Source organism: Lynx rufus, unplaced genomic scaffold (genome assembly GCF_022079265.1).
Source record: "Lynx rufus isolate CCGP_SWC_20201006 ecotype Redwood Valley unplaced genomic scaffold, mLynRuf1.p SCAF_4, whole genome shotgun sequence".
NCBI classification, from domain to species: domain Eukaryota; kingdom Metazoa; phylum Chordata; class Mammalia; order Carnivora; family Felidae; genus Lynx; species Lynx rufus.
The window spans coordinates 4,066,814-4,083,598 of record NW_025814856.1 but is presented as its reverse complement, the minus strand read 5'-3'; the positions used below and the strand labels follow the sequence as shown (position 1 = coordinate 4,083,598).

The window sequence follows — 16,785 nt, the reverse complement described above, 5'->3', positions numbered from 1 at the left end:
ATTAAATGAGATACTGTATGATGTTTCTCTAGAACAGCGCCTGGCAACAGCATGAAGCATGATCTAAGTATTGGTGACGATTGTTCTGGAATTAATTTGCCACTTGTAACAAGAGGCTCAGGGAGCAGATTTGTGTGAAGCATAAGACCCCCTTCCCTACAAATGTAGACACCCTCCCCACTCCCCTACCCCCGCCTCCTACCTCCTACCATCACGTCCCCTCAGCCCCCAACTGCCCCTGACCTCTTTGGCACTGGCTGCCTGGAGCCTGGGATCGCTGGGGACAGCCCTGACCCTTCTCACCCCACCCCATGGTGGGTGAGTTGCTTGAGCCCCGTCCTCCCGCCCGGTTGCAGGGACCCCGGTGGCTCAGTTGACTGAGGATGCCATTGACGCGGAGCGACTGAAAAACCTCATCGTGACCCCCTCGGGCTCCGGGGAGCAGAACATGAAAAGCATGACGCCCACGGTCATTGCCGTCCATTACCTGGACCAAACGGAGCAGTGGGACAAGTTGGGACCCACAAAGCGAAACGAAGCCTTACAGCTCATCAAAAAGGGTGGGTCTGCCTGGGAGACCCTCTCTGCTCCAGCCACCTCCAGAGCAGGGTCCTCCCTGAGACCCAGGCCCCTTTCCAGGCCACGCCCTTCCTCTAAGCTCCTCCCCTTTCAGGATCCCTTCTTTTCAAAGACCTCCCTTGACCTTTGCCCTCTCTGAGACCCTGGGCCCCTCTGAGCCCTCTAGAACTCCCTCTCTCCCTGAGGCCCCCTTGCCCTGAACCCCCTTGAGATCCTTCACCTCTCTGAACCCCTCTCCTCTGAGAACTCCTTCCCCTTTTAGAAGCCCCTTCCGCTCTTCTAGCAGACTTCCCTGCTCAGCCCTGAGCCCCCTCATTCCTCCCTGAACCCCTGTCTCGCCCCTCAGAGAATCCTTGTCCCCTGAGCCCCTCCACTCAGCCCCTGCTCCTCTGGAGACACTTCTGGCTTCCCTGCAGGGTACTCCCAGCAGCTGGCCTTCAGACAAGACAACTCGGCTTTTGCGGCCTTCCAGAACCGGAAAGCCAGCACCTGGTGAGTGGTCTGGCACCCCACTGAGCAAGGCGGCCTTGGGTGGTCCCACCAGGTCTCGCCCGAAGGGCCCTATGCTATGGACCCTCAGCCCACACCAATGAGCCGCCCACCTTGAGCTGCCACGTGGCCTGTGGACATCAAGCGCCCCCTGTGGCTAGGCTGGCGCCTGCCTTGGGTGGGGGAGCTGGGCCAGCCGGGCCAGCCTGTAGGCCCCGCCCCTCTCTGCTCATTGGTTTCCTGGAATGGCAGTCTCTGGATCCCGGAGGCGATTGGCTGACGCTTTGTGCCGCCCACAGGCTGACAGCCTACGTGGTCAAGGTCTTCTCTCTGGCAGCCAATCTCATTGTCATTCAGGCCGATGTCATCTGCGGAGCTGTCAGATGGCTGATCCTGCAGAGGCAGAAACCCGACGGGGTCTTCCAGGAAGATTCGCCCGTAATTGACCAAGAAATGACTGTAAGAGGCAAGGGTTTAGGGCAGGCTGGGGGAGGGGTGGCTGTAGTCACAGGATAGACAGGAGAAAGGCTAGCCCTTTGGCTGAGAATGTCAGTATTCCATCTGAAAGACTAGAGGCCTTCAGAATCTAGTGCAAAACAGAAGTCCCTCCCCCTTCATTCAGAAAATATAGAACAACTCACAGCTGTGGTTCTCTAAATGTGGTCTCCAGGGCAGCAGTATCAGCATCACCTTCAAACTAGTTAGAAATGTATTTTCTAAAGCTGGACTCGAGATTCAGGAATCAGACACTTCAGGAGGAGGGCCTAGGAATCAGTTGCTACAAGCCCCCCACCCCCCGCCATATGATGCTGATGCATGCATAAGGTGGAGAATCACTGCCTTAGCCTGACTTTTCAGACTTCCAATCTCACACCATCCCCCTACCCCCATCCACATGCCATCTGTACTGAAAGGAGCCTTGCTCTATCCAGCCACAGGGCCTTTCACATGCTGTTCTCCCTGTCTGGCATGCCAACCCTGGTCATCCTGCAGGGAAATCTTTCCTGATCTCCCCAACTGAGTCACACTCCCACTTTCTAATCTCACTGCCACATCCACTTCTCCTCCTGCACCGCACTCACCAATTTGTTATGATATGTCTACTGGTGAGCCAATTGGTTCATGTCTGTCTCCCCTACTAGATGGGGAGCACTGTGGGGGTGGGACTGGTGTTGGGTTCTTACCCACCATCTTTTCCACAGCATGAGCAACAATTGCTGAATGAGTGAATATTGAAGAGTGTGGCCCACCTAGGGAGAGACACTGAGGAGATTCTCACCCCTGCCTTGACCTGCTGACCCTACAAGAGGTTTGGTCAGCATGTGGGGACATAGTGGTGATACTATCCTTATTTCCTGCTTCCCATTCTAGGGTGGCTACCAGGAGAATAAGGAGAAGGATGTGTCCCTCACAGCCTTTGTTCTCATTGCATTGGAAGAGGCTAAAGATATTTGCAATTATCAGTTCAACGTAAGTGTCCACCCACCCTCTCTTTCTCGCCTCCCTACCCAGGGCACATCACCTTGGTGGGTGAGGTGTTACATTCAGGTGAATCCCGGTCCTCCCAGTGCAATAGCAGCCACCACAGCAGCCATAATGCCCATAAAACCATAATAATTCCCAGCATTTTTTGAGCATTTAACTAAGATGCTCATCTAAGTGCTGCACATGCTAAGTCCTGTAATCCTTCTGAGAGTCCGAGACGTAGGCTACTCTTCTTATCCCCAGGTTACAGGGGAGAAAACTAAGACAGAAAGAGATCAAAGAATGGGTCCTTTCTGCCTGCTTTACCCTGTCCAGAGAGTGTCAGCCAATTTCAACAAAAGCCCCCTCAGCCTGCTTTCCCCATCACTGCTACATGAGCAGTGCAGCATACCTTGCTGCTTCCCTGAAGAAAAGGCACAACCCAGACCCAAGAACACATCAAGGCTACTCTCTTAGTTCAGGAGATCTTTTAGGAAATTTTCCAAGGGGCCCATGACCCCAAAAAGGAAATGATTACAAATATTGGCTCATGGCTGTCTCTTTTTCCTCTGGTTTTGGTTCTGAAGCAGAGAAGCTTAGAAAGGTGGACTCCCGAGAGTCTCTGCAATTACTCCCTCTGCTTTGTCCTGGGGTTTGAGAGTGGTTTGTTTGACCTTAGCTTGCCAAGGTGGAGAGCCTAGGATTTTACCTCAGGCAGCTGCCCCTCCCTTCATCAGACTCAAGATAGAGGGGACAGGGCTGTTGACTTGAGGGGCTCAGAGGGACCCAGGCCGTTCTGGGCCCAATAATTCCTCTCTCCCTGCCACCCAGCCTGCCCAGCAGAACTTGGCTGCCTTCCTTGGGGAAATAGCCAGACCAAACCTAGAGCTTTCAGATACCCATAGGGGAAATTCTGATTGGCCCACCCCGGGTCAGGTGGTCATACCTGGTCCAATCAGCTGAGGCCAGGAAGTAGGTCTTACTGAGCAAATATGGCTGCTTCCACTGTGGCCGAATGAATGAAAGACCGAAGTTTCTGCAAAAGTCAAGAGTAGATGGAGAACAGGCAGCTGGGCAGGGAAGCTGGGCAGCTGGGAAAGGATTAGTTTCTGCTGCAAGGTACCAACATTTTCTTCTACAAAATGGCAACACTGTAGCAGGATTCTTGCAGAGAGAGTCGTGACATAGACGCTTATTTTCCAGGAAGCAACTTTATTCGTGCCAGCAGGCTCAGTTGGGTTTATACCCTAAGAACTGAGCCCCTAACTCCAGGTGGCATAGTGTTTTACATATCTTTTACTCCTTTGTCTCCCATATATGGTAACACACAAACATGCAGTCTGATCAAGGGATCTCATGTTACAGGGTCATGAGGGATGTCAAGTACTCTTATAGCCAGGTTGCCTGAGGTTTTGTTTTTGTTTTGCTTTTTTTCCTTAGGGAGGGGCCCTACCACAACAGTATAACTGAGCATAGCATAGGCTATAGAAGCAGATTGCTGGGGTGCAGATCAGGAGTGTGCTGGAACTAGGGTGCCTGGGTGGCTTGGTCGGTTGAGCCTCTGATGTCAGCTCAGGTCATGATCTCCCTGTTAGGGAGTTCCAGCCTGGTATTGGGCTCTGCGCTGACATCTTGCAGCTTGGAGCCTGGAGCCTGCTTCTATTCTGTCTCTGTCTATCTGCTGGTGTCCTCTCTCTCTCTCTCAAATACCAATAAACATTAAAAAAAAAAAAGTGTGCTGGGATCAGTCTGTGAAAGCCAACCATGAAACTTCCAGGACTTTCACAAGCTAGTTGTTAAACACAATCATTCTTTTCAAGCAAATTATGTAAACTGACTTTAGACTAAACACTAAGCATTAAAAGCAAAGGTAAGAAACACTCAAAACTCATCACTTCCTGATTGTTTTATTACTTTCCCTCATTATCTATGACAAATCTATCCATCTCGAGGTTATGTACCTATAAGGTGGAAATGCTATCTACTTCTGTGCTACTGCCCCCCTCCCCCCAACTCTGCATTCACTGACTCCACATAGTTTGAAATTGGCCACGGTAATATTTACACCAAGAAAGTTCGCGAACGCTGCACATCATGTCTTCCTCCTTCCATCAGCTCTCTGGGTCTCAATCTTGTCATTTGTGCAGTAGAGATGATGATGAAAATATTGCCAACCCCATAGGATCCTGAAGTTCAGCGATTGCCTGTGTGACTGCCATATAGTAAGTGTTAGCTGTGAAGCTGATGATTAGAGAAGAGGTTTCCCAGTGGGGTGCTGAAGCTGGGTCATGCTAGGTCATGAGTGTCTATCTGCGACACATATTCTCCCCTTTATGTTCAGGGCCATTACGTTGATAGCTTGAAATTTCCCACAGTGGGAGCATTTACACCACAGTAATCGGCAGGCGATAAAACAGACCCCTGGCCCCCATACACACTCCGGAGAGCTGGTGCTCAACTGTTACCAAAACACCACTGGATATATAAACTGTCCCAGGCACATCAGAGTTACTCAGAAACAAGGCAGTTCATGCATACTAAAATGTCTGGAAACCTGTCCCCCCCCCAAAAAAAAGAAAAAAAAAACATCCTAAACAAATATGTACCAGGGACAGAAACCATCTTCGCACCCAGAAATTGACATTTGTGTGATCCTTACCAGCTCTTTGTGGCAGCAATATCCACCTTACCAGGGAAACCAATCCTGTTTCTTATAGAGCCTGGAGCGCAGCATGGATAAAGCAGGAGATTATCTTGAAGCCCACTACAGGAACCTGCGGAGACCGTATTCTGTGGCCATTGCAGGCTATGCCTTGGCCCAATTGGGAAGACTGGAGAAAGACCTCCTCGAAAAATTTCTGAGCACAGCCACAGGTGAGTGGCAGCCTGGTGAGGTAAAGAGGCATGCATGGCCAGGGTTTGGGGGTGGTCATCTTGAGCTGGCATGTGTGGCTCTAAGCTATGCTAGGATGGGCAGCTTCAGGTTGAGCTGGAGTGGATGGTGCTAAGTCCTGCTTGGTGAATGGCTCTGAGGTGTGAGAAATCCTCACTGTAAGCTACACAAGAACGTGGCATCATTCATTCAACAAGTGTGTGTTGAGCACTTGCTATGACACAGGAACAAGGACGTGGGCTCCGACATCAGACAGACCCAAATTCAAATCCCCCTCTGCCACATTCTCACCGTGCGACTTTGTAAAAGTCACTGACCCTCCCTGGACCTCATCTGAAGAAGATACTTACATCATAGGTGGTTGACAAGATTGAAGGAGTAATGCAGGTAGAAGGTCCAGCATACAGTGAGAGCTCTATTCCGATGTTGTTGTCGTCATTATCTCAAGGGTAATTAGGATTAGATAAGATAATGCCATAGGGAATTTAGCACAGTGCCCAGCACACAGTGAGCACTTAATCATTGGCTCAGGTAATATACTGCATCAGGTTTGCACTCACTGATGTAACATGTGTCAGTACATATACTGAGGTGGTTTAGCACAATGGAAGCTTGTTGTTGGTGGACAGCTCTCTTCCAGACAGTCATGTGGAAATCTGGGCCTCTATCTTTTCATGACTTTGCCACCACGGGGTGCTTGGGATCCACTCCATGTAAGCATAAGGGGAAATGGTCAGGTGGATTGTTTAAGGGAGGTAGACCAGGCATGGAAGGGGCCCCTAACATTGCCAGTGTCCATTCCATCATACAGAGCTCGGTCATGTGGCTGCACCTGCCTGCAAAGACTTTTGGGAGATGTAGTCCAACTGTGTGCCCAGGAGGAGGGAGCAGTGTTTTTTTTTTTTTTTAATGTTCATTTATTTTGAAAGAGAGGGCATGAGCAGGGGAGAGGCAGAGACAGTAGGAGACAGAGAGTGCAAAGCTGGCTCCGTGCTGACAGCAGACATCCTGATGTGGGGCTTGAACTCCTGAACCGTGAGATCATGACCTGAACCAAAGTTGGAAGCTCCACCGACTGAGCCACCCAGGTGTCCCTGAGGAGGGAATGCTTTTTAATGATGATCTCTGCCACAAGTGCCTTCGTGGGCACTTGGGACATCGCAGTGAATACAGCACAGCCCCTGCCAACGTGGTTCACACTCCAGTTGAGGAAACAAATGAGTAAATAGATTGCTATAGAGCATCACAGTGTTAGGACAGGACAGCACATGATGTTTTGAGAGACAGAGGGAGGGCCTCACAAACTCTTGTCAGTCAGGACACCTGAACACCAAGGAGTCTATTGTGAGTCTTTTTCTGAGTTTTCTTGAGCCATCCCAAGACTGGACAGCGCAGTGAGCATGGGGGACTGGGGGGTTTCTCTGCAGACAAGACACAGTGGGAGGAGCCTGACAAGAAGCTCTACAGCATGGAGGCCACATCCTATGCCCTCTTGGCCCTGCTGGTGCTCAAAGAATTCGACTCTGTGCTTCCCGTCGCAAACTGGCTCAAAGAGCAGAGAGAATACGGAGGTATTCTCCACAGATATGGCTCCACCCAGGCAAGTGACCCCATATCCCCCATGCACCTGGATGCCTACTTCCTCTGGCTTCCCACCGGCCTCCCAGAGAAGATGTTAAGACCAAGAGGGCCTGTCCTTCTGTCCCGCCACCGTAGTGGCTGGAATGGATTTGAGAGATCAGGCTTTTTTCGTTGTGATCCCACTGGCATATTCTAGAGTACACTCTGAATGCTCAAGCTGTGTTCTGAGGCTCCTCATATCCTGATCATGTTCTCAGTTCCACCAGGCTCCCAGTGTTACCTCCTAACTTCCTGTGTGTTCTAGACTATGTTCTCAGTTCGACAAGGCTCCCAGTGTTAGCTCATATCTTCCTGTGTGTTCTAGACTATGTTCTCAGTTCGACAAGGCTCCAAGTGTTAGCTCATATATTCCAGTGTGTTCTAGACCAGTTTCTCAGTCCTACCAGGCTCTCAGTGTTAGTGCACATCTTGCTGTGGGTTGTAGACCATGTTCTCAGTTGCATCTGGCTCCCAGTGTTAGCTCAATCTTCCTGTGAGTTATAGACCAGCTTCTCCAGTCTACCAGTCTCCCAGTATTAGCTCATGGGTTCTAGACCATAATCTCAGTTCCAACTGGCTCCCAGTGTTAGCTCATATCTTCCTATGTGTTCAAGATCATGTTGTCAGATCCAGGATGCTCCCAGTGTTAGCCCATATCTTCCTCTGGGTTCTAGACCAGGTTCTCAGTTCCAACAGGCTCCTAGAGTTAGCCCATATCTTCCGGTGGCTTCTAGAAAAGGATCTCAGTTGTACCTGGCTCCCAGTGTTAGCTCATATCTTCCTTGGGCTCTAGACCATTTTTTCAGTTCCACCACGATCCTAGTGTTAATTCGTCTTACTCTGGATTCTAGCCCAAGTTCTTGGCTATTCTAGCACATCATCCAATGTCTCCATCTGGAAGGTGGGTTCTAGGACATGGGCTTCCGGCTCCAGTTTGAACCCCTTTCTTTCTGGAGGGCTATCAGTCACATTCTCAGTATCCCTTTTGGATTCTAGACCATATGTTCAGTGTTCCCAGGCTCCAATTTCATTCTTCTGACACAAACAGATTCTATATACATTCTCAGTGACTCCAAACCCTTGTCTTAGACTCTCCTCTGGATGGGCCTGGGCACACTCTCAGTTTCAATTTCAGTCTTATGCCTGCAATTTCTGGTTGGTTTTTTGACTTGTTCTCAGTGTTTCCAGGATCTTGTCTAAACCCCTGTCCCTTGGAGAATCAAGAACATGTCCTCAGTGTCTAACAACCCCTAATCTTATCCTCACCTTCTCTGGGGCAGGGGGTCCTAAGCTATAGTCCCAGTAGCCCCCTCCCTCTGATCTGAGGCTCTTTCTTCCCCAGTGGGTTCTAACCACTTTCTCAGTCTCCTGGCTCACCCTCTTTCTTTCTCATGGGTTCCAGGCCACCTACATGGTGTTCCAAGCCTTGGCCCAATTCCAGAAGGATGTCCCTGACCACAAGGACCTGAATCTGGATGTGTCCATCCAACTGCCCAGCCACAGCTCTGTCATCAAGTACAGAATCTTGTGGGAATCTGCTAGCCTCCAGCGGTCAGCAGAGGTACAACTGCCTAGCCAAACGCTTGCCGTCCCCCTCCACAACAACCAGTGTTTGCCACAGGCAAGAAATAGGGCATATGACTGTAGCAACCAGGGGAAGGCTTGGTTCCCAAATCCTCTCTCTTCTCTCCCTGCTCCCTGCAGACCAAGAAAAATGAGGATTTTGTAGTAACAGCTAAAGGGAAAGGACAAGGCACCTTGTCGGTAAGGAACAGGAACACACACCAGCTTGGCCCGCCTTCTCTCAGCCCCTCTGGCCCCGAGGGACGCTCTTCTCAACTCAAGTGGGCTGACACTGCACTGCCCTGTGATCTCACCAGGTGGTGACAATGTACCATGCCAAGCTCAAAAGCAAACACACCTGCAAGAAGTTTGACCTCAGGGTTGATATACGACGAGCTCCTGAAGATGGTAAAAGAGTTAAGACCCTACCTGTTACCCTTCCCCCGCCCTCATTCTAATGTCTGCCTCCTTCCTGAGTTGGGACCCAGGGACATCCCCCTCCCATTTTTCTGTCTGTGTTTCTAGTCAAGAGGCCTCAGGAAGCCCTGGACACCATGATCCTTGACATCTGTGCCAAGTAAGTGATGGGTCACTGGGGGTCATCTTGGCCATTCCTCTGTCTATAGCAAGACTTCTCCTTTCCCTGACCTAATCCTTTCTAAGAGCATATTGTGCATCTGGTATTGTCTGAAGTACCTGCCAGGAGGTGGGTACCCCAGGCAGTCCTCACTTTGCATTGGCAGTCCAACACGAGCGATGGCCCCATAACCTGAAATTATTCAAGCACTGTCAACAAATCAGTGGGGGAAGTTGCCATTGTTGCATGACCTTTAAAGCGTTTTATCACAGCTTCAGAACTCTCAAACTGCCAGTTAGGAGGGTACAGAGAAATGGAAATTACAGTAACATGAGAATTTGCTTAGCATGCTGTAAACTACAACATTAGAACATGGAGATAACAAGCAGTTCTTGTTCTCCTTTGTAAAACACTTACCAAAAGTGCCGTGGGTCTTCCTTCTGTTGTGTCACTTGGGGTAGGGATTGAGCAGGCATCTTTCCTGTGACATAGTGAACTGTCACGCTCCCTTCTAAGTTAGGTCAGCTTCCAACTCTAATCTTTTGAGCGGCCGATGTCACAAGAGAGCCGGTCGGCCCCTCCAATGGCAGCAAGGGTGACATTCGCACAGTCTGCTGCTCCTTCTCTAACTCCGTTTCTGTGCTTTCAAATTTTGCCTCCAGTGTCTTCATTTCTCTGCTGCCTTTCATCCTGGCTGGCAGATCCCCCTGCCAGTTGACCAGTTTTGTGAAACGTCATGCGGTTTATCCCTGGGAGATAAGGAAGTGCCACAACCACAGGCCTTGCTGTCTGTGCATGAACTGCTCGGTGCCCCATCACAGACAGACTTTGGAAGGAATGACGTGCTTGGTCACTGACCGTGATGCGTGTCTGTGATTTGCACAATGATTGGTGGACCCAAGATCCAGAGACAAGATTTGTACTCGTACTTTATGCAATTACGACTAATGTCCCCTGGTGCTGGGGGCCTGGCGTTATCGAGCTAGAGCATGGTAACATTTTCTCGTCTGCACTTTCTGGACGAATTGAGGCATGGAGAGGTCAAGTGACTCATCAAATGTCATATGGAGCTGGGATTTGAACCCGTGCAAAGGGGCTCCAGAGCCTGAGCTTTTAGTCACCTTGACCATGACACTGTCTTTCCTTTATTCCATTTGGGGAGTGTTTCCCACAATCTAATATCCTTCTGTGCTGCTGTGTGGGAACCAGTAACCCCAGTCTCTGACCAGACCCCCTTGTGCAGACACTGTGCCCCAGGGCTGACCCTACCCTGGGACCCAAGTGCCCTCTCCCTGCCCTATTCAGGTACCTGGGAGACCAGGATGCTACCATGTCGATCCTGGATATATCCATGATGACTGGCTTTTCTCCTGACACTGGTGACCTTGACCTGGTATGAAGGGCTTGGGCTTGGGGGCTGGCATCAGTGGACAAAGGCTTCAGGGCAATTTTCACAAGTCTTACCCTTCCGCAGCTGAGTAATGGCGTTGACAGATACATCTCTAAGTATGAGCTTAACAAGGCCTTCTCCAATAAGAACACCCTCATCATCTACCTGGACAAGGTAAGGCTTCCGATGGGGATCTGACCTCCAACAGACTGGCCTGCATCTGGGTCACATGAGGCCCAAGCAGGGGCCCAAGCACAGACTGCTGCTGCTAGGTGGTGGAGGGAAGGGGCATATAAAGTAAGGTGGACAACCCAGGTCATCTCATCTTTTCTAAGCAGCTTAACTTCTGACCAGTCTCATTCCAACCTCATTTTACACTTGCTTCCTCCAACTTCTTCTCATCATAGTCCTAAACAACTTTTGAAGGGACCCCCTTGGGTTTAAAAAATAAATTGCTCAGTGCTAAAAAGCATTCCCCTTGCTCCGCTCCCCCTGGGTTTTCTCTCTCCGTGTTTGCTCTCCATCTGACTTTCTGTCACTGCCTTCCTCTCTAACATTGACTTGAGCTTCCTCCTCTCCCCTACTTACATCTTTCCGTTTCCCTATCTTCACATGCCCCCTGCTAACTTCCAAAATTCCCAAAGTCCCCTCACCCCATATTAGTCAGCATAAGTAACACTAGCTGCTGTAATAAGCCTCTCAAGAATATGAGGGTCCCAACACAAGAGTCTTGTGCCTCCCACTCAGGTAAAGTCCAGTTGGGAGGCTAAGGGAAGGGTTTTCTGCTCCACACACTAAGTCAGGGATCTGCTCACATTCCTTCTTGGGGCTCTGCAATTCCCTAGGATCTTAGAGTCCTCTGCTGGACCCCTCCTCCCTGGAAGAAAAGAGGATTGTGCATGAGCTAGTGGTTGACGTTTTCTTGTACTGGACTTTTTGTGCACTTAAATTTTTATAGGATTCCAAACTTACAGGGAAATTGCACAGCAGTATAACACAGTTCCATATACATTCTATGCAAATTCACTAACTGTTAGCCTGTTCCTCCAAATACACCTGTCACATATACGTACCTATACATATCTATTTCTGTTTCTGTCTCTCTCTCTGTCTTTATTTTTTCAGCTTGAATGAGAGGTCACTGACATATAAAATGTGTAAGTTTAAGGTGCATAACATAATGATTTGATGTATGTGTATATTGGGAAATGATCACCACCATAAGTTTACTTAACATATCTATTACTTCACATAGTTTTAATGCGTGTGTGTGTGTGTGTGTGTGTGATGAGAACTTTTAAGATCTACCCTCTCAATAAGTTTTTCTCTTCAATTTTCTAATGTTTATTTATTTTGAGAGAGACAGAGAGAGAACACAAGCAGGGGAAGGGCAGAGAGAAGTAAAGACAGAAGGCTCTGTGCTGTCAGAGCAGAGCCCAATGTGGGGCTCAAAGTCAAACCCATGAGATCATGACCTGACCTGAGATAAAGAGTCGGATATTTAACCGACTATGCCCTCCTGGTGCCATCCCATAACAACTTTAAAAAAATTTTTTTTTCAACGTTTATTTATTTTTGGGACAGAGAGAGACAGAGCATGAACGGGGGAGGGGCAGAGAGAGAGGGAGACACAGAATTGGAAACAGGCTCCAGGCTCCGAGCCATTAGCCCAGAGCCTGACGCGGGGCTCGAACTCACGGACCGCGAGATCATGACCTGGCTGAAGTCGGACACTTAACCGACTGCGCCACCCAGGCACCCCCCATAACAACTTTTAAATATAGCATTCAGTACCATTAACCATGGATGTTTTCATGGGCAGAGACAGCAGTCTGGTGGCCAGAACTCAATCACATGACCACACTGAACTAGGAAAGGAAGCTGGCAGGGATAATGTAGCTTCAAGCCTTGGAGAAGTGGAAATGGCTGTGTTGAAGTGCTCATCAGTCTTTTGGTGGAGACTCCTGCTCCCTCACTTTCTCCACCACTGTCTCAACCCCCAGGACCCCATGCTGGGCTCCGTTCCTTGTCGCCCCACTGACCAGCCTCATCCTTCCCCCCAGATCTCACACGACCTGTCGCCCCACTGACCAGCCTCGTCCTTCCCCCCAGATCTCACACGACCTGTCGCCCCACTGACCAGCCTCCTCCTTCCCCCCAGATCTCACACGACCAGGAGGACTGTCTGACCTTCAAGGTGCACCAGTACTTCAACGTGGGGCTTATCCAGCCCGGGTCGGTCAAGGTGTACTCCTATTACAACCTGGGTGAGCAGCCCACCTAGGGCCTGGGGGGTCTGGGGGCCTGAGGGTCCAAGGGATCCGTGCGAGGCGGGGGCCTGAGGGTCCCAGGGTTGGGGACCTGGCCTCTCCAGGTCTGAGGGACTGGAGTTGGGAATCCAAGCCCCTGGGTCTCTGGGCTGGAGGCCCTAGCCCTCTGACACCTCCCTGCCACTCTGCCCACAGATGAGAATTGCATCCGGTTCTACCACCCAGACAAAGAAGACGGGTTGCTGAGCAAGCTCTGTCACAAAGACATGTGCCGCTGTGCTGAAGGTGGGTGCAGAGAAGCACGGAAGGGTGGACACACACCCCCAGATCCTCCTTCCATGGGGGTGGCCCAAGGGGGCTCTGAAAGCCCACACCCAGTGGACACCCACACGGACCCAGGGGCGGGGGGCCCTGGACAACGCGTGTAATACCACCATGTCCCCCACTCATCCACCACACAGAGAACTGCTTCATGCACCCGATGGATGAAAAGATCACCCTGGACGACCGTCTGGACAAGGCCTGTGAACCAGGAGTAGACTACGGTGAGTGGGCACGTGCACGTGGGTGCCTGGGTGAGCGACACTGTGTGGCCATGGGTGTGTGTGACTGGCTGTGAGTGCCCCTGGCTGCATATGGCTATACGTCAGCCTGTGGTTGCAGCCGATGTGTGTGTGGGTGTAAATGTGTTATGAGGGGCCATGAGTGCATGGGGAGCCACGCTAATGAGTCGGCCGGGTGTGCAGCCAGTGTGAGAGCGGATATGGTCGTCTGCCCGTTGTGTGTGTGACATTGTAGTCGTGCCAAGCCATGGAGATGAGAGACAGTGCTTGTGGGGGATAGTGGATGGGAAGTTATGCATAGGACTCCACTGTGGTGAGTGTAATTGTGCACATGGCCGTGTGTGGCTGTGTGACATGGTGGTTGTGGGAAGACATGTGGCAGGTGTGCTACTGGGGGGCAGGGACTATTGCACGTGTGGCTGTGACCCTGCATGTGTCTGCTTGGGGACGCCATACACCCAGGTGCGCCTGCAGCTGAGGGTCCCCGCAGCCCCCCTTGCCCGTGACCCCACCGTCCTTCCCCTCCTCCCCCATCAGTGTACAAGACCAGGCTTCTCAAGAAGGAGCTGTCAGAAGACTTTGATGATTACGTAATGGTCGTCGAGCAGATCATCAAATCAGGTCAGCCCTGCAGTCTGTGTTCTGTCTTTCCACTTCCTTCTTGCTGGTTCCCTGCCCTCCCCCACTCAGCGTCCCTGTCCGTCCCTTCCAGGCTCTGATGAGGTGCAGGTTGGACAGGAGCGCAGGTTCATCAGCCACATCAAGTGCAGAGAAGCCCTGAAGCTGCAGGAGGGGAAACACTACCTCATGTGGGGCATGTCCGCCGACCTGTGGGGAGAGAAACCCAAGTGAGTGTCAGCCCTGTGCATGCCCCACCCCCCACAGTGGGTCGCCCCTTCCCATGCTTTCCCTGCCCTGATCCTGACCTGCCGTCCTCCCCCCAGCATCAGCTACATCATCGGGAAGGACACCTGGCTGGAACAGTGGCCAGAGGCTGATGAATGCCAGGATGAGGAGAATGAGAAGCTGTGTCAAGACCTGGCCAACTTCACTGAGAACATGGTTGTCTTTGGCTGTCCCAACTGACCCCTGCCCACAGTCCCCACAATAAAGCTTCACTGAGAGTTCATGTGTCTCCCAAAGTCGGAAGGTCTTGGAGAGGGAGGAAGAGGCAGCTGTGATCCCCTGCTTCCTCCCCTGCAACTCCTTCCTCCCTGTGGATCACCTGCACGTTTGCTTCCTCCCCCGGGGAGCCCGTGCCCACATGCACCTGCACTGCACCTGCACGTAGTCTGAAGTGAGCCTGCATTTGCGCCAAGTGCTCACCTACTTGCTGTCTTTCCACCTGCATCGTGACCTGTGTGTCCTCTGCCTCCTCCTCTGGGTCCTCACCAGTATCTTCACCTACATCCTTCTCTCATCCACTGTGTGGGTACCAGTATCCTCACCTGCTTTACCCCAGCCCTCCCGAGCATCATTATGCACAAGGGCTCCACAGTCCTCTGCCTCCTCACCTTCATCCCCACCTGGATCCTCCCCCTCCTCACCTTCCTCCCCACCTGGATCCTGTCTTCTCACCTTCATCCCCACTTGAACCCTCTACCTCCTCACTTTAATCCCCACCTTAATCCTCTAACACCTCACATTCCTCCCACCTGGATCCTCCCCCTCCTCAACTTCATCACCACCTGGATCCTTTTCCCTTCCTCACCTTCCTCCCCTCCTGAATCCTCTCCCTCCTCACCTTCCTCCCCTCCTGGATACACCCCCTCCTCACCTTCCTCCCACCTGGATCCTCCACCTCCTCACCTTCTTCCCCACCTGTTCTCACCTTCTGTCCATTTGCCCATCATCTCTAGGGTGTGTGCAACTCCATTCACTACTTTGCCTGCATTCCTCCTGGCTGTTCCCAGGCGGCGGCCATAAGGGGCAGGGCTGGCAAGGTTTTCACCGGATATTTGAGTGACCCAGGGAGGGGAAGGCATGAGTCCATTATCAAGAGCAGATTGCAGGGGTGGGGGGGAGGTGGGCATTGTGGTCACAGCATCACCTGAGCTGCGCGGGGGGCAGCAGCCACAGGCAAATCATTTCACTGGCTGTTGTTGGAAACTGGGCCCTTGGACGCCTCTTCTGATTAATAACGCCACTAGTAAGTCTTGGTCTATGGATGGTGGGATCCAGTTCCTGGCTGTAGATGAGGTCATCATGAGAAAAGTCCTGAGACTGGCAGTCACCCATTTCCCCTAAGACCTCGAGTGCCTGTAAGCCCCACCTCCCAATTCCAGGAATATGGGAGAAATATATTTGCAGTCACCCTGCTACTTCCATTCTTGGTTGTCAGGCACCCCTGTCAAGGGGAGACTCAAAAATTCTCACCACTCACTAGGCGTTCCAGCCTCACTAGGTGACATCTGACCAGACGTCTGCCCACCCGCCTTTATGTCCTTCTTGTCATGTTTTTCATGCCAATTTCTCCCTTTCTTCTGCCCTAGGATTAATTTTCTTCCTTTTTTTTTAATACATTGGTATTTTTTTGTTTGAGCACCTGTGGTTCCACACTGTGACAACACAGATATGATCTTTGAAACTCACATTCTAAAGACAGCGTGGAGTTGATGTGTTCCATCGATAGTCACTTGATGAACCCGATAGTCACATGAGCCATTTCCTCAAAATAAATTGTGTGTGTGTGTGTATGCGTGTGTGCATGCAGATCATCGATAGATACATAGATACATACATGCATACATACATACATAGGTAATACATATAAATCGTTAAGTGGTGGATAGATAGATAACATAGATGATAGATAGTAGGCAATAGATGAATGGATGTATGGATGGGTGGATGAAGAGATGAATGAATATATAAATGGATGGATGGATGGATGGATGGATGCATGGTCAAAAGGATGGATGGATGGATGGATGGATGGATGGATGGATAAATGGGCGAATGGACAGATGGATGGATGGATGGATGGATGGATGGACAAATGGATGGTTGGATGGATGGAAGGATGAACAGATGGATGGATTTATGGTTGGGCAGTAGATGGATGGATGCATGGATGATCAGACAAATGGATGAATAGATGAATGGATGGATGGATGGGTGTATTGCAAAATGGGTGGTTGGATAGATGGATGGATAAATGGATGGAGGGATGGATGGATGGATGGATGGATGGACAGATGGATGGATGGGTGGGTGGGTGGATGGACAGATAGAGATATTACTGGTTCTTTCTCTGGAGAGCCCTGACTAATGTAGATGGTCAGGGAATACAGGGATAGCTTCTGTCAGGAGGGAATTCTTGAGCCAACACACAGATGACAAGGAGGAGCCAGGCATGGAGAATCTGGAAAAGAACA

The 16,785-nt window shown here is 50.8% G+C and overlaps 1 protein-coding gene across 1 annotated transcript in view; it reads left to right on the top strand.

Moving 5' to 3' along the window:
• LOC124522856 (complement C3-like) overlaps positions 1 to 14,535 on the top strand; it is a 44,780-nt gene extending 30,245 nt beyond the window's left edge. Inside the window, exons 24-41 of the mRNA XM_047094527.1 lie at positions 357 to 560; positions 996 to 1,071; positions 1,368 to 1,527; positions 2,440 to 2,538; positions 5,250 to 5,406; positions 6,853 to 7,025; positions 8,448 to 8,606; positions 8,750 to 8,809; positions 8,926 to 9,016; positions 9,134 to 9,185; positions 10,491 to 10,578; positions 10,660 to 10,749; positions 12,737 to 12,842; positions 13,041 to 13,130; positions 13,307 to 13,390; positions 13,946 to 14,029; positions 14,121 to 14,256; positions 14,353 to 14,535. Of these exons, the coding sequence (XP_046950483.1) occupies positions 357 to 560; positions 996 to 1,071; positions 1,368 to 1,527; positions 2,440 to 2,538; positions 5,250 to 5,406; positions 6,853 to 7,025; positions 8,448 to 8,606; positions 8,750 to 8,809; positions 8,926 to 9,016; positions 9,134 to 9,185; positions 10,491 to 10,578; positions 10,660 to 10,749; positions 12,737 to 12,842; positions 13,041 to 13,130; positions 13,307 to 13,390; positions 13,946 to 14,029; positions 14,121 to 14,256; positions 14,353 to 14,494 (2,051 nt within the window). The 3' untranslated portion in view covers positions 14,495 to 14,535. The remainder of the gene's footprint in view (positions 1 to 356; positions 561 to 995; positions 1,072 to 1,367; positions 1,528 to 2,439; positions 2,539 to 5,249; positions 5,407 to 6,852; positions 7,026 to 8,447; positions 8,607 to 8,749; positions 8,810 to 8,925; positions 9,017 to 9,133; positions 9,186 to 10,490; positions 10,579 to 10,659; positions 10,750 to 12,736; positions 12,843 to 13,040; positions 13,131 to 13,306; positions 13,391 to 13,945; positions 14,030 to 14,120; positions 14,257 to 14,352) is intronic.
• The last annotated feature ends 2,250 nt before the right edge of the window (positions 14,536 to 16,785 follow it).